This window comes from Centruroides vittatus, unplaced genomic scaffold (genome assembly GCF_030686945.1).
Source record: "Centruroides vittatus isolate TY-2023 unplaced genomic scaffold, ASM3068694v2 contig_3175, whole genome shotgun sequence".
Lineage (NCBI taxonomy): Eukaryota > Metazoa > Arthropoda > Arachnida > Scorpiones > Buthidae > Centruroides > Centruroides vittatus.
Window position 1 is genome coordinate 706,093 of NW_027122041.1, and position 22,294 is coordinate 728,386.

Genomic DNA, 22,294 nt, shown 5'->3' on the forward strand with positions numbered 1-22,294 from the left:
ACCTCTGCGCAATATCAGTACTGCGACAGGTGGCATATAGCACTTGCCAACGTGGAATCTAAAGTGTTAGCCTGTGAAAAGTTTATAAGTATTTAATTTTCCGCATCTAACAACTTGAGTTTTTTTAGTTTCTGATCGGTGCTTTCTTGTTCTCATAAGTGCCCTTCAATAGCCGAGTAGACAAAAACCACCGAACATTGGTAATTAATTAGTCGTGGGTTGGGGCATGACCAACGGGTTGGCCACGTGCAGTTTACCGTGTTTCCTTCACATTAGTAACACGTAAATAAGGTTCAGCTTCCCATAAAAGTTTTCTTGGGATGTATACCCCTCGGCAAATAGCTCACGTGTCGCGTTGCCGTAACCAAATAAACCAAACTAATTTTAACAAGAGATTATTTATTGTGACATCGTCACAGTGCCTAGCTGCAATTTTTCTTCACAATTTCTCAATTCTTTTAGTGGTGACTTGCCCCTGTACCTCATGTTTTTCCTGATAGCAATAGAGTCGTGCCAGTTGTCTAACACCGTCCAGGAGAAAATTTCAAATTGATGTAACATGACGTCCGGTCTAAACTGGAAGTTCGTGTATAGTTAATCTGGGACTCCTGCCCCCATATTTGATCTTGATTTTCGTACATCTGTTAGATCAGAAGTAAGAAACAATAAAACACACAAGAACGTCCAAGTAGCCTTTATTTCCTTGATAACATGAGCAAACAACAACTGGTCATACAAACGGAAAAGGGTGCCAAAATATTACCCAATTATGTTTTCCTACTAACATCCCATGGCCGGACATTTAAAAGTTTCATGTTTTCGAAAATTCAATAAGCAAGAGATTAGCTAATTAATTATTATTTTCTTAACGAGCTGAGTAAAAATGGATGAGTCATAAAATTTCATTTTAGACTCATTCATTTTTACTGGAATTTTCATTGCACTGTGGAATTTCTACAGATAATGGGTTTATGTAACTAGCTTTTCTAATCACGCCATTATTATACTTCATTCCGTGAAACGTGTTTTACCAAAAAACATGAGCTCTAATTCGGTGGAAGGAATACGTATGAGCCGTTTCATTAGTCCTTGTACTGTACAACTGCCCTCATATATGGATTGGATCTATTTCAAACTATGCAACTGAATGAAAGTATTTAGTAATTCTAAATTGAAAAACAGATACGTTCAATTAATTCAACCGTCTTTAAGCGTACAGACAATCCTTTTACTATGGCAAACAATCCCCGGATTAGATAAATATGCAATATGCATCGGTTGGTTTGATGTAACAAACAACCAAACACCTTAAGTTGCTGAGAAAATTTAATAACTAACAAACGTTTTCAGCCAAATCTGTTGGCCATCATCAGGTTAAACATATTCGAATGCAAACACAAAATGGAACAAAAAATTTAAATACAAATAAATAAAATAACGGATAAAATATACATATAAGAAAGTAAAAATTAAATATAAATAACAAAAATATATAAAAAATATGTATAGGTTAAATAAATAAATATTAATAAACTACACGAAAATCTAATAAATGCAAGAAGTGCAATTATCAATAAATTATACGAAATTCTGACAAATACAAGATATGCAGTGATAACAAAATCAAGGCATTAAATTAAGAGCTATCAAACCTCTTAATTAAATATTTCCATGCCGAAGGCAACCCTTCAGCATCCCTGGCATTAATGCAGGCATTATGTAATCTGCTCTTAAATATTTCAATTTTTTCGGCGCAAAACGCTAAAGTCGGTGAGTGTACAGGTTTAATGATGTCTGCTTCACCCCACTTGACTACCGAGCCTTCAACCTGCGCCATCTGAGATAGAATTGTGGCGTTAGATCTTTTGCTGATGTTGTATTTGTGCTCCCTCAATCTAATCCCTAAGCTTCTATTAGTAACTCCAATGTAGTTTTTATTAACGCCTAGTTCTTGGTTTTCATAAGGAATTTTGTATCTTTATCAATACGGTCTTTGTCGTTCCTTAATAATTTGTACAAGTTGGGAGCCCTCTTGAAAATCTCAGCCCGCAAAAATACCAAGTTAATTTTCAAGAGGGCTCCCAACTTGTACAAATTATTAAGGAACGACAAAGACCGTATTGATAAAGATACAAAATTCCTTATGAAAACCAAGAACTAGGCGTTAATAAAAACTACATTGGAGTTACTAATAGAAGCTTAGGGATTAGATTGAGGGAGCACAAATACAACATCAGCAAAAGATCTAACGCCACAATTCTATCTCAGATGGCGCAGGTTGAAGGCTCGGTAGTCAAGTGGGGTGAAGCAGACATCATTAAACCTGTACACTCACCGACTTTAGCGTTTTGCGCCGAAAAAATTGAAATATTTAAGAGCAGATTACATAATGCCTGCATTAATGCCAGGGATGCTGAAGGGTTGCCTTCGGCATGGAAATATTTAATTAAGAGGTTTGATAGCTCTTAATTTAATGCCTTGATTTTGTTATCACTGCATATCTTGTATTTGTCAGAATTTCGTATAATTTATTGATAATTGCACTTCTTGCATTTATTAGATTTTCGTGTAGTTTATTAATATTTATTTATTTAACCTATACATATTTTTTATATATTTTTGTTATTTATATTTAATTTTTACTTTTTTATATGTATATTTTATCCGTTATTTTATTTATTTGTATTTAAATTTTTTGTTCCATTTTGTGTTTGCATTCGAATATGTTTAACCTGATGATGGCCAACAGATTTGGCTGAAAACGTTTGTTAGTTATTAAATTTTCTCAGCAACTTAAGGTGTTTGGTTGTTTGTGATTTAATTTTGCTGAGTGAGTTCACTTCAATGGTTTGATGTATTCGAAATTGCTCCAACATTATTTAAAATAATATTTTCTGTTATATTTTTTGCTTATTCTTTTGCTTTCAAATTCACAAAAAGCAAGAAATTCAATTTGATAAAGCAATTAAGAAATGAGTATTTTTACGAAAAGATGATTAGTAAAAATAACATTTCAATGAGAAATATTACTCTATTAATCTCTATAATGATAATGGCATTTATTATTTTATATCAAATTATCATCACCTTATTCGTTTATCCTTATATTGAAAATAAGCAGAAATTTGTTGGAGAAGCTGTTTTCTGTAGTATCTTTAATGGAGGAAGTGGTTTTATGTTATAGATGTTGGCATTGCTGTTTTTCATCTCTCATAAAGAATATGAACAATTGTCTCGGGAATTGCTTTCAATAAAGGCTATAGATAGAGATTTACGAAGAAAATTGAACGAATTAATGTTGCATCATGAATGACTTTGGAATTTTATGCAACAATTCATTAACAATTACAGTTTGGTGGTCGAAATTTTTATTTTGGGATACTTTGGATGACAAGATTTTAAACGAGATAATAAAGGTCTGTAAACAAAAATGTTTACAGACCTTTATTATCTCGTTAAATCTTTGTGGTTCTTAGCGATGATAATAATAACATATATCTGCATAATATGTAGCTGTTTACTCTGCTCACTGTCATTTACGGTAATTAGACACTATGCACTCTGTTCACCTATTATTTCTTTCTCGTTTATTTTCTGTTTTTTCTTGTAGACGAATAATACATTTCAAGACATTAGACAATTTTCACGATGCGACATTCAACTGGAACGAAAGCTAAAAGTACGTATTTCTTAGTAAAAATAGTAAAACAAATCATGGCCGACGTTATTTAACATTTAACAAATATAAAATACAACGCATTCACAAAGAATAAAAACCTTTGCCTTTGCTTTTCCTTCCGTCGTTGCACACCATCAGTAGTCCATTAAAATTTACAACAAAGTACGGAGACGACCTTCCTTTTTGTCAATTTTAATGAATTACTGATGGTGTGCAATGACCGAAAGAAAAGCAAAGACAAAGGTTTTTATTCTTTGTGAAAGCGTTGTATTTTATATTTTATATTTATTAAATGTATTTCTTATATTAATTTAATCCAATTCGTCTAATATTGGCAATGATTTTTTCAGATTTTGAATTTCATGAAAAGATTTGGGAAAGTCTCGCTCTCTCTTTTAATAGGCGGATTTTTGGTTGTAGATAGGAAAATTTTTTTCAAGTTTTTATTATTTACTTTAATTATAAATTTATATTATCTTTAACTACATTTCTTCAAATAAATTTAATAACGAATTTGTTGTTTTCAGATGGCAAGTATAGTACATTGCATCATATTTTTTCTGGTTTCTTAAAAGTAAGAACCATTTCAAACGAGAACGATAACTGCTTACAGATTTACGAGATGAATTACACGAACAGAACTTAAATTTTCCAAAAACTGTTTTCTATAAAATATATAAAGATTTCTGAAAAGTGGTTACAAGATTACGTATAAAACTAATTTTTATAAGACTTATTTTTTTATAAAGGATGGACTAAAGAGCCTAACTATTACTTTTAAAAATCTATTAAAAACTTGATTAATGCTTCTAAAAAGATGAGTGTCAGTAATATAAAGTGTAAACAGCAGTCTATAATTTTGCGGTGATCGTAATCAAAGTACACTTATTCAGCGTCGTCTAGAGGAATATGTAACAGTCCAAATTTAATCAAATTTTATTTACTAACATTCCAGATACGTGAGAAAGATTTCTGCTGGGAAATCTTTTTTTAAAACTCACCACTATGGGACTTGTGACATGTGAGCGGCAAATAATACGTAGCTTAATTATGTACCACGCTTGTGCTACGGTCAATTTCTGGGTATAAAACTGTCTACTGCATGTGAAATACCACTCGAATTATTTCCTATTACTAGAAATTATCAGTCATAGTTATGTCCCTCCAGATAGCGTTGAATAAAGATACTTTAATTACGATCACCGCTATATTAAGTAGAGACTGGTGTTTACGCTTGATACTACTGACACTAGATCTTTTTCAGAAGCAACAGTCAAGTTAAATATAAGGAAAACGAGAAAATAGAGATTACCAACCATTGCAATGTAGACAATATTAGTGAATTCTCGCTAAACATCTGTGACCATTTGCTGTAAACTGGTGGGGATTTATAACGTTTTCTCGCAATTCTGTTCGGATTAAAAGCACGAAGTTCCGGAAAATAGGCAGTCAATCTGTCTTGTATACTATTGTATTTTACAATGCATCAAATAGCCCCATAATATACTATATTTGATATATCGTACAATCTAGGTCCATTAAATTTTATTAAAAGGTTATTTAAATTTTGCTTTTATTAATCCAAGAATAGATAATAACATAAATGAAATACCGTTAAAAACATTCTACAAATTTTAAAAAATATTTTTGAAAGTTTAACTGTAATAATTAAAAATTCGAATAACGATATATCGAACAAAGTTTGAGTTTTCGTTCATTTGAAAATATTAAAAAAATAGAGAAAAATATTTGTGGTTATTTATTTATATTTACACATTATAAAAGTTTTGATGGATTCATCAGATGTGAATTTTGAAATTAATCCTGGTAAGATTTTAAATTAAATATTCAAATATAAAAATATTTCATTAATACGTATAATTTATTATTTTAACTTATTGATCTGCTTAGATAGAATATAATTTTAATTCTATATCAAAACTATAAATAGTTTTTGATTCATTTCAAGTAACATTAAAATATATTTTATTATTTATCAATATTTTTTAATTTTAATTGTTCCTATTCGTTATGAATAGAACGTAAAGCAAATACTTGTATTAACTCTATAACTAGAAAAAGGTACTGTTCACTATCAGTGTAATAAAATAATTCAAATCTCAATAAAAATTCAATGAGGTTAGGATCATTATATAATAGGCGTGGGCAAATGCGGCTCTTTTTGAGGTACATGCGGCTCTTGCTGAAAGTGTTAATTTCTGCTTTTTATTACTATTTTTACAACATTATTTTCATAATTTTATGAAAATATGTTTATTAAAAAAATTCAATATTTCTTTTATATTATATTTATATTATATAATAAAATCGCGCGCCTTACCATACTATCCGCCACGACAGTACAGAACTGCGGCTCCCATGCATTTTGCAAAACGTACATTTCGGCTCCCACTGAACTCTTGCTTGCCCACCCCTGTTATATAAGTTCATTGCCAGAGCCATGCAAACATGACTTTAACATACAAACAAAACATTAAGTATATAAACAAAAACGTAATAAAAACTAAATGCTAAGATTGCGAATCCCTTCTAGTTCCTGTTTAGTTATTTTTGGTAAATTGGGCTGCAATTTAAAAAAATTGTAGACCTATAAATTCCCACAATCGTCTGTCTGATGTCTGCCTGTCTGTCTTTCCTTAGTCTCGAGAATAGAGTTAGATAGCTGTAAGACGAGACCAGATATGGAAACAGTAGGAGCGGGAGGTCCCAAGTAACTATATACAAACTTTCCATGGAAGCCGGAAGTAATGTTATTTCAATTCAAACGTTTTCCTGAAGGCAGCTAATAGATGACCGGCACGACTCCACTGCTAACAGAAAAGTATAGTGTACAGTAATGTATAGTAGCAAGACACTACAGTACTAATTTGAGGTGGGGAGCATATATTTTAAATGAAATACAGTAAAAACTGCTTAGGCGACCACCTGCACCTGTCAAAACGGGCAAAAATTTCTGGCACGGAATAGTTTACAAGGCATGTCCCATAAATATAACAGCACAACTTGTTATGTAAATAAAAGCTAAACTAATTATCATATAACAAAACCAATTTAATTTAGAGGTAATTACAACTTACAAATAAACATTAAAAATCATGCAATTATATTGTTTAACAACTTAACAATTAATTAATTTAAGTCAAAATCACGCTTCTCTCTCTCCCAAAAATATAAGTACAGTACATACTACAAAATCAGTAGAACAGTAGAAAGTATTGTTACAAATCTTTAATAATAGCGAGGTTGAGGCCGAAGTTTTAAACGCGAAAACGTGTATGTCGGACGTTCGGCGCCGCTTTCCTGTAAGCCTAGACAATGGCGTTTGGAACGTCGAGCATGATTTCACTGACTTACCAAACACCATTGACAAACTTCTAGGCTTACAGGAAAGCGGCGCCGAACGTCCGACGTACACGTTTTTGCGTTTAAAACTTCGGCCTCAACCTCGCTAATAATCAACTAATAACCAATACACTTCTCCATTTCATTATAAGTTTGTAGATACGGTCTGACATTGATTGTATAAATTTTTAAAGGACTATTGTAGTTATTTCTTCCCAATGGATGTTAATTGCATGTTTTAACTCATCTACGCTGTTATATTAGCAGCGCCCTTTAGCTTATACAGCTCTAGCTAAGATTCCCCAGAGGTTTTGCATTAAATTCAAATCTGGGGAACGAGCTGACCAATCATTAACTGGGACTCCATTACTTAAAAACCACTCATAAGTTGATTTAGCTGTGTCGATAGGGGCGGTATCTTGTTGGAAAAACCAACAATTTCCTGCAATTATATCAGTCCAAGGCAAAGGAACTTTCTAGCATGTCTTGATAATGATTTGCATTCATTTGGCCACTGAGGAATGCAATATTTGCCTTGCCAAACTGACTAAACCCACCTCATACCTTCACTAAGCCTCCCACTTGCTGCCGTTTTGAAAATATTTCTTCCTCGCCCCTCAAATCAAGACTAAACTTCTCGTCACTCCAGATGATGTGTTTCCATGTATCTGTCCATCTCATTTTCTCCCGTGTCCACTGCAAGTGCTTTTGCTCATAGACGGGGGGGTTAATGATGGTGCAGGCTTTTTCTTCTTATAGATGAGATGCTAATATATACTAACAATTCTTCCAATTGTAGATTTTGATACATTAAGCTGTGGTTTTGATGCTAGATTTCGTAAAGATGTTTGGTTGCTTTTGATTTCCCTCAAAATACTGTTTTCCTCTATTTGTAAGCTTTGAAGGTCGACCTGTTGATTTCTTTTGTCCGTATTTGTCTCCAAGCTTTATGAAATTGTCAATTACAGTTGGAGAACGATTACTCTTCTTTGCAATTACTCTTGCTGAGTAATTTTCATATCTTAAAGCTAAAATCTTGCCTTTTTTAACATCTCTTAAAGGTTTGCAAGTCCCATGATGAAAAACAACTCATTTACATCAATACGTAACAGAAATAAACATTTGAAATACTTGGAAGTTATACTGTAGTACCGTATGACCTCTGTTGTTAGTAAATTGAACCTGCCTTTATATTTTTGGGACAGCGAGAAACGTGATTTTGATTTAAATTAATTAATTGTTAAGTTGTTAAACAATATAATTACATGATTTTTCAGTATGTTTATTTTTAAGTTGTAACTACCTCAAAATTAAATTGGTTTTGTTATGTGATAATTAGTTTAGCTTTTATTTGCATAACAAGTTGTGCCTTTATATTTATGGGGCGCACCTTAGGCCTACATAGAGTCTTCGTGTAAGTTACCTGTACTAAACGACCACCTATGTAACACGACCGCGGACATCGCTTTTTGGTCGGAAACAACATACAACTCTAATAACCGACCACTTCCGCGAATATATCTGGTCTAAACTCTTGTACGAACCCTCTTCGGGCACTTTTTCCAGTCTTGAAATTAGGTGCAGGTGTTAATGAATTAGTGTAGCAACAAAGGAAATTCATTTGTTTGTTCGAAATTGTCCGAAAAACGAAAGAAATGTCAACTGTTGTCGTGTTAAAGTTATCAGAGAAAGTGAAAATGGTTTATCACAACGGCAATTAGCGGCGAAGTTTAACTGTGGGAAAACAAAATTTATTTTACCGTAGACCTACAGTATTTTCCTTAGGGGTATAAAATATCTGATCTCATCGTTTGATAAAATTTATTTTATTTATTTATTTTTGAAGCTCATATACAGTACATGTGCGATAGTTTCTGTATCAACCTACCTTATTTCCGCGATATTTTTAGAAAAATAATATTCAAGTAATTTTCGCACGCAAAATATTCAAAAGACAATAAACGCATTAATGCAAAAATCAGTTTTACAGGCAACCTTCCTTTTTCGAATCCGCGATTGTCATTGATGTAATGAAATCGTATTATGAGAAGAAATAATAGTATCGTTTTATTATTAATTAATAATTTTTATTGTACTTAACAAAATATTAAATATTAAAAAAACAGTATTTTTAAAGTTAAAACAAGATTAAACTAACGGAAACCAAAACCAAAGTGATAGAGAGATACCACGCACTTGTATATCGATGAAGTAATACATGTAACTGAGGAGCGAACGAAGAGAATCAAGTTGAATTAATTAAGTCGGGAAAAAGAAAGTGTGCATTATAATTGAGAAAATGCGAATATTGTATTAATCTTTAAAATACTGGTATTAAATCTTATAAAATCACAACGACTTGTTAATCGAGTTATCCAATAAGAATAAAATACAATACCAATATAGCTCTAACGTTGAAAAAATTCGCTTATTTTTCTCACCTCGAGTTTTGCTATATCTGTGCGCAAAATAGTGCGGAAATACGGTATTACACCACCACTTGTTTTGGACGACAATCTGTCTAAAAGACCACTTTTTGAAGGAACCGTAGGTGGTCGCATAGACAAGTTTTACTGTAAATTAAAAATATGGTTAAAAGTTGTCGGCATTGTGGCAATGTCACAATAAATACCGTATTTTACGGACTATAAGACGCACTTTTTTCTTCGAAAAATTGCCTCCAAAATTCAGGTGCGTCTTATAGTCCGTAGCATCTTATAGGTATTTTTTTTTTTAAATTGCTTAAAAATTAAGGTGCGTCTTATAGTTCGTAGCGTCTTATAGTCCGTAAAATACGGTAATTGCTCGTTTGTATTTGAACTTTTTTGTGTATCTTACAATTCGAATCTTTATTTGAATTTTTATAACTCCGAATCAAAATTATAATCCGAGAGGAGAGAAATGATCTCTTACTTAGGAGCGCGACATAAAGGTCGAAGGTGAAAATAGTGATCACTGATCTGGAAAGCTTTTCGATAAAACTCACTTTAAGAACTAACTATATCGACAATTACAGTTAATTATTGATTACATATTTATAAATAATATATGCATCCCGGATCAAAAGTCGATAATATTTTCCACCGACGTTGGGGGTCAATGATCCACGTCCCTTGTATCTCCTCACATGGGTGATCCTTCAACAGATTGAAAACGTTTGTTTTAAGTTTAAGTTTTTCTCACTGATAAGATGTAGATTTTAGTTGTTTTATTAACTCTATATGCATCTTAATATATATATTTTCTATCAAATTATTTATAAATTGCACAAGAATAGCTAGTTGGGTTCTTAAAATTAAATGGAACAATGTAGCTTAAGAACAAACTAATTTAGAGCCATCTTAATATGTGTCATTTTTGATGCTATCTTAAGCTCGATTATGTCATCTAGCTCGAGGTGGCTCTTAATTCATGATGTCCACTTAGCCATTTTAGGTGTTTCTAGTTTTTTGGAGGTCCTTCTAACATACAAGAAATTTTAATTAACATAACTAATGTTTAAAAAATGCTTAATGAGCATAATTTTGAATCTACTAATATGCTAGTTAGATATGCAGTATATTCAAAACATTGTGATTTCTTTCAGTAAATGAATTTTCAGAAATGACTTCGTTAACTCTTCCTGAAGTTCCCAGTGCATTTTCTATTTTCTCTAAAGAAAATCAAAAGAGAATGAGCGAAAATTTTCCTAATGAGCCTGAAAATATGATTTTAGCACGTTTGGGCGAAGTTTGGAGATCCATGCCAGAAACAGTTAAAGAGATTTATTACTTAAAAGCAGGAATGATGCAAGCAGAAACAAATCCAGAATCAAAGAGTAAATATAATTTTTTTGTAACATAAATAATATCTATGAAAACTTCTGAAATTGAATTTTCTTTTCAGTAATGGAAGGACAGTATGTGAGACGACACGTGCCTTTTCCACAATTTCCATTTGCATATCCAAATCAGCAAGTCATTTTAAATTGTAACGAAAAATCTGAAGTAAAAACAAAAAATTTATCTCCATCACAAACTTTTAAATCAGAAAGTTCTTCAGTATCAAATCCTACAATTGTTTACTTATCAAAGGAGAAAGATAAAGAAAAATCTAGCAAAGTAACTTTGTCAGGTAGAAATTCTGCTATTTTATTGGACTTTTCAGAATTTCGAAGAGTTTTAGTAATACAGTATTTAATACTATTATTTTTAAATCAAACTTTTATATATTATCCAAAAAATCAAGGTAGGTACTTAATTACAGGTATGCCTCCTACAACGCGGTAGATACGTTCCTTGAAAATACCGCGTTGTGGGAAATCGCGTTGTAGGAGACACCAACTTAATACAAAAACTGGGATTCGGTTCTAAAAAGAGAAAAACTGCCTTTTATGGTGTAACGTTTTCATCATTTTTTAAATTTATGCACATAAAAAGCTTAAATAAAATTCAACATCATATAAAAACTAAAAAGATTATGATTTCAAGTAAAAATCAAAAAGAAACATAATGTTATGCTCAAATTCAGTCCTCATCGTCACTTATTATAGTTGTTCGAGAATGTTTGACTGGCCTTATTTCAAGATCTGAGCTTGTTCCATCAAGTTCCACTGCACTTATGTGACCCGTTACGATTTTTCTGTTATGTGAAAGATAATTCGTTTCTAAATATCCTAAACCGCGTTGTAAAGGTACCGCGTTGTAGGAGGCCTACTTGTATATTAATTACGTAATTAAGTATATACACATATACAATGAACAACGATAGTGAATCTTTAAAAAGTGAAGTAAATTATTCAGTTTATCAACATTCTACTGTATATTGTGTATAAGTTATGTGTGCATAAACATGCGCGCATATTATACACAGTATATACCGCACATATATATTATTCTTTTGTGTGCGACTGTTGTCTGTGTTTGTGCATTTATGCAAGTGCGATTGTCTATACATACATACATACATAATAGAAAACTTCAGCACATTTCTAAAAATTAGTTATTTTATCTGTACTTTTATAGCTTTAAATGTGTATTTTTAAGTTGCACTTATTAGTCATAATATAATAACAATTTCATGATATATTTGAAAAATATTACTTATTTAATCATAATTTTACATATAAAGTTCTTCTTAAAACAGAATTATTTACTAATGAGAATGCCATTTTGACTGCTAGTGTTGTGGTCGTTAGAATTTCAATGAAAGAAACCAATCATGGCGTCCACTTAGCAACATACTGTTATGTTCAAGGTTATTAGACAACATGGTTGGGGAGCAGAGCAAAATTTTTTGTCTAGAGCCACTTTTGCTCACTTGGAACACTACGGCGAGGATTCAGACAGAAGACAGACCAAGTATATACAAAACGTATATAAAACTAATACGTAACTTGACTTCTAAATATAAATTAAAACCTTGCCAAATATAGTTAAATAGCAAAAAAGGAGCCTTTTTTTCAAAATTATACCATGTTTCCCAAATGAATGACATAAACCTATGCTTAATACGATCTAAAATTTCACAATTAATTTTTATTTAAAAGCATTAAAATTATTTATCTTGTAAAATCTTCATTATTTTAAAGATGTACGCATTTTATCCTTTCAAAACAACAACAATACTTTTTCCTTTTTTTAATATTAAAAATTAATGGTTAATGAATGATTTTATAATTCAGTTAGAAGCTTTTGCAAAATATATTTTTTGAACAAATTCGTTAAAAATATGTTATTAAAAATGTCAATAAAAATACAAAAAAAAAGAAAACTGAAGTAATTAAATTCACCATAAAATCATTTTTAAAAACGTACACGCGGTAATGCAATTCTCTCTCACTCTGGGTGTGTTCTTTTATTCCTTCACATAACTGCGGAATCCGTTTAAAAATTCCGGGGAAAGCATTCCTATATTCCGGCAAAAACGGCTGCTTGTAGTAGAAGTTTACGGTGGAAAATAACATGGCGTCCTCCACGGCTCAGATAGTTTCGTTTTGTGGTCCATTATATAGTTTTACGAATGAAAATTTAGAAGTTGTGAAAGCGCAAGTTAGTGCTCGTAGTGATGTGTCTTCTCGAATTTTTTTTCGAGTGGTAACCGGCATTTTAATTTTTTTCGTGGCTACTTTGAATGCTCTGTCGGCAAGATAATTCATTTTATGGTTAAATTTTACAATTGGAACCCTTCTTTTGTCTCTAAAAACGCATATTTTAAAAACATAGATTCCACCATCACGATATTTTCGATAGTACGGACGCCGCCATCTTTCGTTTTTTCACCGTTGTTCCTGCCTACAAATAGCTGCGCACTCCAATAGTAGCGGAGACATAGAGCGACCGCTATTAACGAACGCATCATCGAACGATCATAACACCGCTCTATCGGAAGCAGTTGTCTCTAGGACGAAACCGAAGGGTGATTGCAATACCTGCTCCCAAAACCATACTGTATTATCTAGTAACCTTGTTTTGTTGTTCATAAAATTATTAATATTACCAACAGATGGCGACACGCTTGCATTTAATATCAAATTAATTTTAATAATTGAATAAATTAAATACTAATAACCCAGTATATTTTGGCTAAAAATTGAAACTTGCTATACTTAATAACGGAATTGTTATTTAAAAGTACTAAAGTATAATTTTGTTATTTAATTTTCAGAAACGATAATTTCAAAAGTTATCAACAGATGGCGATACCCTATCATCTTTTGCCAAATTGTTTAATAATTCAATAAATTCCAATAAATCTGCATACTTTATTTAAAATGGATAAAAATAAGAACTAGATTGATACAGAAATAATAATTATATTATACTTGTGTTTAATATCGTAATTTTCCATAAAACATTTCATTTAATTTTTCTTAACCCTGTGTCAGGCGCGCGAGGGTTTCACGTATTGTTGGGCGCGCGAGGCCCAGCCGCACCCCATTTTCAAAAATTAATTTTGTAAAAATCATAATTTTTTTCGTGGTTTTTACATTTTGGACATTTGTGGGAATGTGTTTTTGATATATCAATCAACGAAACTACTCAAAATACATCATTTTTATTTATTTATAACGAAAACAAAAAAGTATTACGTTTCAGGAATTTTTCGGAAAAAAAATTGTCAACTTTAGAGGCGTTTTTTACAAACAAGTCTGCTGCCATCTAAGCTCTGATTAGCTTTCTTGTATGTGTCTTTTAACTGTTTCAACCAATAAATGCTTTGTAAGAAACCCCGGGTGAAAAATATTTCAGTATTTCCAAAAATACACACCCTAAAATTCTACAGCAACTAGAGATAAAAAAGGCAGGTTATTGGCAGATAACATCGATAGTAAACTTCTTTTATACTGTAATTGGTTACATTTTTAATGTTTACATTATTAAAATAAATCTTTAGTACCTTATTTAGTACTATCCTTGCCAGGATAATGTGTTAATAATATAGTCGGGCATACTGTAGACGTGTAGAGGCATACAGGAATCGCGGGCTATCTTCTGACAGATTTGACTACAGATATTGCATCTGCTGCTCCAATCTGTCTAGGAGATTCAGAGCATGTCCATTATGTATGGTGTCGTGAAGATTGCATTACCCTACACTTAGATCAGAATAGCCCAGATGGCGAGCAATTTCCTCAGCCCGATGATGCCACTTTTGTCAAATTCTGCCAACTGTAATTAATGTCTTTTACTGCATTGTACAAGCATGTCTACAATTCGAAGATCTCCAAACAATAAGTACTGAAAAATTCTGAACGCAGTGAACTTCTATGAGCCTTTTATAAGATACTAACTTAAGGCACTGTTATGGTGTTATCTGATTTTCTATCGAATCACAACTGTAATCATTTACATATCCGTCTCAGACGTAGCTGTAGCCGAGTTACAGTAATTAATACTACAGGGTGTTCAGAAAGTCACTGCGCACTTATATATTTTGTTAACAGACATGTTTCAATATGGAATACAGGAGGCAGGGCCGGATTATCGAATAGGCAAAGTAGACAAATGTCTAGGGCCCGTAATTCGGAAGGGCCCGGCTTCAGTGCAGAAGATTTCTCTGTTTCAAAACGAGTTAAAAATTATTTAAGAAATTGGATAGGACAGAAAAGACTGTATTTAACAATACCTACTAAGCTCCGCTCGACTAGCCATTATCTAAAAAAAAAAAAAAAAAGGTCAACAGCCACCCGCGCGTCAGAGGTAATGTGCGCCACGAGATCTCTCGCACCATCTAGAAATATTCCTAGAGCCGCCTCTCGTGGTAGTACTGATGTATGGTTATGATTTATTTTTTAAATCTAAACTTATACGTCGCGACATCGCATATTCGATGTAGCGTTCAAGTTGCTCGAGTGCGAAGATATTACAATTCAATAGAGTTTTATAAAAGAGTTAAAAAGGGTGACACCACGATATCCGCACCGGGTGTCACCCATGCTAATGTCACCTACGCTAATGTCACATTATATAAGATTTGTTTAGAAGCAACTTATTTAAATGGGGCCAAATTTAAATTTTGTCTAGGGCCCGCTAGAGGCTTAATCCGGCGCTGACAGGAGGTAAATATGAATGACAATTATAAACTATGTTGAAAGTGACGCCCGGTTAGTTTCAATACAGGCTTAGATCCTTGTGTTTCTAAACACCGCTATCGCTTGCTTGAAATAGACTGAATGAATACTGTTATCGATGCTTTCAAGTCATCTAGCGTGCGCGGACGATCTCGATACACTGCAGATTTTGCTACTCTCCATACTTAATAGTCTGTTGGTTTAGATCTGGTGGTTCGAAATAATGCGAAAATATGATTAGAAAAGTGCACAGTGACTTTCCGAACACCCAGTATCTGGGTACGTAACTTATTTAACAACGTGTATATACAGTATGCTTATACTTAAAGTAATGTTTTAGTCTGATTTAATTTAATTTAGAAATAATTTACAGTACGCTTGAATCAAATTTTGTATAATTAAAATGTAAGATTTTTATATTAATTTAATTTTAAGATGATTGAATTTTAGCAAAAGTCATCCTTTTGCTAAGTTTAAAGATTGGTGCTTACTTAAATAAATGATTTTCACAAATTTTTAGGAGAAATTCAAGAACAGTCTCAAAAAAATATAATTAATCAAGAATCTCCATCATTTAAAATTCCTAGACCTCCGAATGCTTTTATGATATTCGGCAAAGAATACAGGAGATTATTATCGCAGAAATATACAAATGAGACTAATAAATCTATTAGTGTTCGTTTAGGACAATTATGGAGGCAATTATCAGCAGAAGTAAAAGAAGAATATTTTAAGAAAGCAAAACTAATTGAATTACAACATCGCAAGAAATATCCAGGTAATTTGTTAAATTTTTAAATATTTTAATTTTTGAAATGATAAAGTTGTAAGCCTATCTGTCTGAAAGAAGCGGGTTCATATCCTGGTCATAAACTTTCAGTTCATATATGTTCAGAAACTTTCATGGATGATTCTTCCAAATCCTCATTTTATTTTCTTGGTTGTTAAGTATACATAATCAGGGAAAGTATTGGAATCATGTCAAATTTTGAGTCTTTTGCAAATCTACATGGTTTGAGACTCCATAAACCCCAAAAAGTAAAAAAAAAAAAAAAAATTGTGGATGTGTGTGTGTAAACTGGAGTTCTTTCGTTTAGTTAGCATCTCAGGATGAGATGAAGATTAAGAAACGAAATTTGGCATGGTAGTTTGTATATGAGAGACATTGAAGCTATTAAATTTTAGGCGTGGAAAGTCGAGGTAATGGAAATTAAAGGGTTATCACTTGTCGGCCACGTTTCTTTATGCAGCGAGAGCGTAGCGAAATGACGTTACGAGCAATGTTGGCCAATTAGAAACCAATTTCAGTGTGTTCGCTGTAAAGCCTGGACTCAACATTACCGGCATCCGCGACGTAATCGTAAAACTGAAAGCCAAACTGACGAAACTTTCAGTTTTGGAACGTTCAATTGGACAGAAACAAGACTGAAAGCAGAGTTAAAAATTATTTAACTTTTCCGTTTTCGTTCCGCACTTCTGTCGTGCTGCAGCCAATAAAAACGCAAGAATTTGTGACGCGTAGTCACGTGTAGTTTGATTGTCGTAATGGCGGAAAGTGTAGCGAAAAGGACGAGGAAAGAAATCGATTTGGAATTAATCATCGAAGAAGTTAGAAAATACAGAGGTCTGTACGACAAAAAATGTAAATACAGTAGAGAGTCGAAAATCGGAATCAATTGGGGACTGGGGTTGTTCAGATTAGTGATTTGTTCCGATTACCGATTATGTACGAAAAAATATATTAACCTGTCCGATGTTCAAATTTTTCTCCGTTGCGTGTCGCTTCGTGTTGAATTTTCGTCGATTTTAATCCTAACGAAAATTTTTATAACAATAATCGAGGCTATCATATCGTTAAAAATTATTTCTTCATTTTGTACAAACAAAATAAATATATTGAAAAATATAAAAACATGAAAATTATACTTTAGAAGTAAATCTAGTATTAAAAACGTTCGATTCAGCACGACACAGTCCGACTGAAAAATCGTTCCGATTACCGGCGATTCCGATTACCGGGGTTCCGATTAACGACTCTCTACTGTAATTCAAAGATTATTAACAATGAAATTGTTAATAAATGCAGAGAAAGCATGGCAAAATCCGCAGCGTCGTCCATGTTTGACTCTTTACGACAATAACAGAACTGATCAACAGATAACGCATTTCCACGTAAGCGTCAAGGTAAAACGAAAACAGAACTGAAATGAAAACGCTGTATGTTTCAGTTCTGTTTCTGAGTTTCTGTTTTCAGGTAATGTGGAGTCCAGGCTTAAAGCGCTTCTCGAGCGCTGCATAAAGAATTGCGGGGGTCATGTCTGGAATGGGGTCGGACGTAAAGATTTTAGTTGCTGTTAGCATCCAGTTTTTTTTTTTTTTTTTTTTTTAATAAAACTCATCTTTACCTTCAAAATTAAGCTTTTTCCCATTTTATAATAATTGAAAATATACAAGTTTTTATAACAAAATCTTATAATAGATTGTGCCATACACAATTCTATTTATTTATTATGATTAATAATACAAAAATTTATTTTTTAAATAAAATCTCATAATTGTCAGGAAAGTAGCACAACTTGTTGCTACATTTTTTTATACTACGCTCCTTGTGAGCAAGGGTATGAGAAATGCCCTCTTAGTGCCCAAAAGACTAAAATAACTTTTTTTAAATTTCTTACAATCATTACAATTGCTTTTAAATTATTATTTAGATTATGAATACAACCCATTTCTTGCAAGAAAAAGAAAAGAACAAATCAAATTAGCTAGAATTAATAAATCATTATCTCAGAACAAATTAAAAAGTAAAGCCAAATCTCATATAGAAGGTAATGAAAAAAATAAAATAATAATTTTTAAAATTTTTCTGATTTTGTTTTTTATTTTCGGATTTATTATTTAATTTTTCAGCCATGTTTCCTGGCGAACAATATCATACAAAATCTGGTATTAACTTTCTGCCCAACATTAGACCTCAATCTTTTCCTTTTCATGAACCGATATATCCATGTCCTCTTTTTACTAATGGTATACCTATTATTAAGTCATTAACTCCTGAGGAAGTGCCGTATGGTGTGAGCGAATATATTGAAATTGGAAGAAACTCCAAAATATAGAAACTTTTTAGTATCTAATCCACATCAGCAGATCTCATCTCATAGTTCAACATATCTACCTTCAGATCAACAACTTTTTAATAATTTAGAATTTTTAGATACAAGTAATTTTACTGAAGAGACTGAAAATATAATGCTCGATGGAGAAAGTTTCGCAAATCTACAAAGAATTGTTGATAACAATAATTTTTCTTTCAGTAGTTTAGAAAATTCTGAATCATTTCCAATTGGTGAGTAATTTGAGTATTTTAAGATATTGATTGATTTTATTTAGTATATATATATACTATATACTATATATATATATATATATACTAAATAATTTTTCCATATTGAACAGAATTGTGTATAGTGGTTCGTAAGTTATGTTCTCTCGATAGATAAAATCATTGCGGAGGCAAATGCGCAAATTGATATCCTTTCTCTTGCATGCTCAGATTAACATGCTGTTGTTGAAAAGCATCATCAATGATGTTCAAAAATATCAGATATGATTTTCGACAAGCGGTACGGATTTGTTCTTAAGATCAATAACGGTGCTTGAGCGCATTGAAAACTGCTGACGAACGTAGAGAAAATTTTAAGTTACGAGATCCAGATTCTTGGATATCCATTCGATTAGTCAACTGCTCTTGATCTATTGTCTAGACATCCTGTATATAGAAAATTTTCCTTCTAATATGAGAAGATTTTTCTTGAAATTAATAAATAATGCGATATCATGGATTGTTACGTTTTACAGTTTACACTTAAACCTTATATGAACACCCATAAACCGCTTTTTCTGACGGTTCTAACCGTTCTGTAGTATTGACGTGGACCTGAAAAGTTACTTCCTCAGCCTTCTAAAACTTAAGCATAACAATTAAATGTGCGAATAAATACTCACTTTAATTTGCAAAATGTTTACACTTTTAACTCTATTCTGCCTTGCATTACATTAGGTATCCCAAATAATTGTATGCTGTAACTATATATATTGCGTTATGTATGTATCATTGGGAAAATGTTTTATGTAAGTTATAATTTTTTCAAAACTATCTCGTATTTATAAAAATTCAGACATTGAAAATTGAGAAAATTGTGACTATTTGCATTCAAATTTGAAAGTCTACTATTTAAAATGAACACAGGAATTGTTAAAAGTATTATATAATACTGATAAAATAATATACAAGTGTAACAGTCAAACTTCGATTTAGCACGATTTCTGAAATTGGTACTAAATCGAGTATGGTGCTAAACTGAAATACTTCAAATAAAAAGAATCATTCACACTAGCAGTAATAAGGTCTATGCGCAAATTCGAGTTTGAGAGCTAGAAAGTTACGTGAATTGGTGATAACAATGTCGTTTGCAAAACAAAATTATATTTAATAATTCACAAATACTCTAATAATACTCTAATAAAGAAAGAGGGGCTGCCTGCTTTTGCAAACTTAGCCCACTAGGAAGAAAAAGAGGTGAAGAAAAGGTTGAAGGGAAGGTTCTGAAGGGAGAAGTATAAAGGAAAAGGGGGAAAAGTAAAGGTGAAAAAAGTTTTTAGGACCTCAGAGCGCTGCATCGGAAATTATTAATAATCAATACTACAACAGTTGACAAAACCGTTATACATTATTATCAATTACAAGAAATACAGTATTATGCAAAACCCATCACTTTTGGGTAGGTAGATAATAACCTTGATCACTGCAAAGTTACAATAATATTAAAAACTGATTACGATTTTAATACGCAGGGAATGTAAATATTAGCTTACTATAATATAATAATACCGATTACAATTTCTATTCGCGGAGAAGGTAAGTGATTTAAGTTATTTACAAGTTCCCTTATAGTTGATAAGTTAACATGCCGAACATACCTTGTATATAACTGAAACTTCGTTGTATGTTGACCGAAACCATATTCCTTGTTTTCAAAGCCAAGTTAGCCCCGAATGCAACCAAAGCCACCTTGTGAAAGCGCTGATCCGACGTACAATTATAGAGGTTTGAGCTTCTTGCATAATGTTCCATACCATTTTTTGGTAGCTTGTGTCTTCCTTTTATTGAGCTACTTTGCAGAAAAAAGTATTAGACCATGTGGAAAAAATAAAACACAAAAATAGGAAATCAACATTAATATTTTGTAGGCCTCTCAGAGTTTTAATACTTGCCTTAATACATGTGTGTAGGAAGTTTTATTATAAGTTTTACAGATGCTTATGGTATGATTTCCCTCTAGTTGTCCATTCTCGCAATTTTTAGTTCAGGTATTGTTTGTGAATGTTTTCTTCCCCACAATTTTATTTAATACATGTCATAATGTCTTTGTAAGACATAGGTCTGAATCTGGACTATTTGCCTGAACTGACTGTTAGTTGTGGACTTCTCACAGACTATATTATAATTCTTGATTTCTGAACAATTTCTTAACAAATTAAGACGAATGAATGACACATTTTACATTTAAATTTACGATATATACATTAAAATTTTTTAATTGAATCGTTATAATTAGTTCATACAAAACTAATTCTGTGTTAGTTCTGATCAGTCTTATGCAGCATCAATTAATGAACAAAGAGAGAAAATAAAATTAATTAATATCTACTTTCAGCTAATATTTTCAGTATTTCAAATATTAAAAAAACATAAGATAATATTCAGTTACTCATATAATTTTTAAATAATTTAAACGAAAAATACTTTACAGAAACGGATAATGAGAACAAGACATCTTCCTTTAGGTAAGATAATTGCTTACTTTATTTTAATTTAAAAATATTTCAAAATTAATAATTGATTTGTTTTAGTTTCAAAAATTAATCTGACTATATTCTGTGTAGAAATTTAGAATCTGTGGATAAAATTAATGATAAAGTGGATACGAGTAAAGATGAGATCACTAATGAGAGTGTGGACAATAATGGTGATGCTGAAGAGTCAAAATCAGAAAAGGTGTCTGCAAAAACAGAGGATATGGATATTCTTTCACAGGCTATGGTTAGTCTAATTGAAGAGACTGTTTAAGATTAATGTTTTATTTTTTTACGTAAAATATACAGTCTTATTGATTTCGATTTTGATATTTATTTTCATTTTATATCTTGTTTTAAATAAAATTCGTATATATTGATATGTTTACAATATTTAATCATTTATAAAATGATTATTTTTTGGAGGAAATTAAAATGTAAAAATTTGAAAATAATGGTTATAAAAAATAAAATTCATAAAGTTTATTGTTTATTTTATTTTTAAAAAATGAAGAAAAGTGTTAGTAAATTTGTCTTTCCTTCGCTGCACGTGATGTATCACTATGATCAGTAGCAAAAATTGTTTACAATAACACGTTCAAATTTCGTCAAACAACGAACTCATTTGCATAAATTACTAATATTATTGTGATTTCTTTTAATACAAAGATACTTTCATCTAAAATTAGGGATGGCCAGCATACGGCCCGCGATTAATTTTTCAATATTAGCTTAACATCCAATAATTGGTCGAATAGATGATTCGCGATACTCTTCACTTTTTTAAAAAAAATTCCATTGTAGAGATTTACACTGTATTCGTCTGTTATAAATTTACACCATTT

General features: G+C 31.7%; 1 protein-coding gene across 3 annotated transcripts; it reads left to right on the forward strand.

Moving 5' to 3' along the window:
- The first annotated feature begins 5,355 nt into the window (after nt 1-5,355).
- On the forward strand, nt 5,356-21,736 carry LOC136973452 (uncharacterized). Of its 3 annotated transcripts, none has more exons than XM_067268181.1 (8): nt 5,356-5,506; nt 10,629-10,859; nt 10,928-11,155; nt 16,114-16,371; nt 18,305-18,421; nt 18,504-18,939; nt 21,407-21,440; nt 21,540-21,736. In XM_067268181.1, the coding sequence occupies exons 1-6, from the start codon at nt 5,470-5,472 to the stop codon at nt 18,707-18,709; spliced, it is 1,077 nt and encodes a 358-aa protein (XP_067124282.1). In that variant the 5' UTR covers nt 5,356-5,469; the 3' UTR covers nt 18,710-18,939; nt 21,407-21,440; nt 21,540-21,736. The 3 variants fall into 3 exon arrangements, with proteins under 3 accessions (XP_067124282.1, XP_067124283.1, XP_067124284.1); XM_067268182.1 differs by having other exon boundaries at nt 5,362-5,506; nt 10,644-10,859; XM_067268183.1 differs by having other exon boundaries at nt 5,412-5,430; nt 10,644-10,859.
- The last annotated feature ends 558 nt before the right edge of the window (nt 21,737-22,294 follow it).

Coding starts and splice junctions, on each gene's coding strand:
- LOC136973452 (XM_067268181.1), top strand. CDS start 5,470: ATGGATTCATCAGATGTGAATTTTGAAATTAATCCTG. Junction 16,372..18,304: donor ACATCGCAAGAAATATCCAG/GTAATTTGTTAA, acceptor ATTATTATTTAG/ATTATGAATACAACCCATTT. Junction 18,422..18,503: donor AGCCAAATCTCATATAGAAG/GTAATGAAAAAA, acceptor TTAATTTTTCAG/CCATGTTTCCTGGCGAACAA.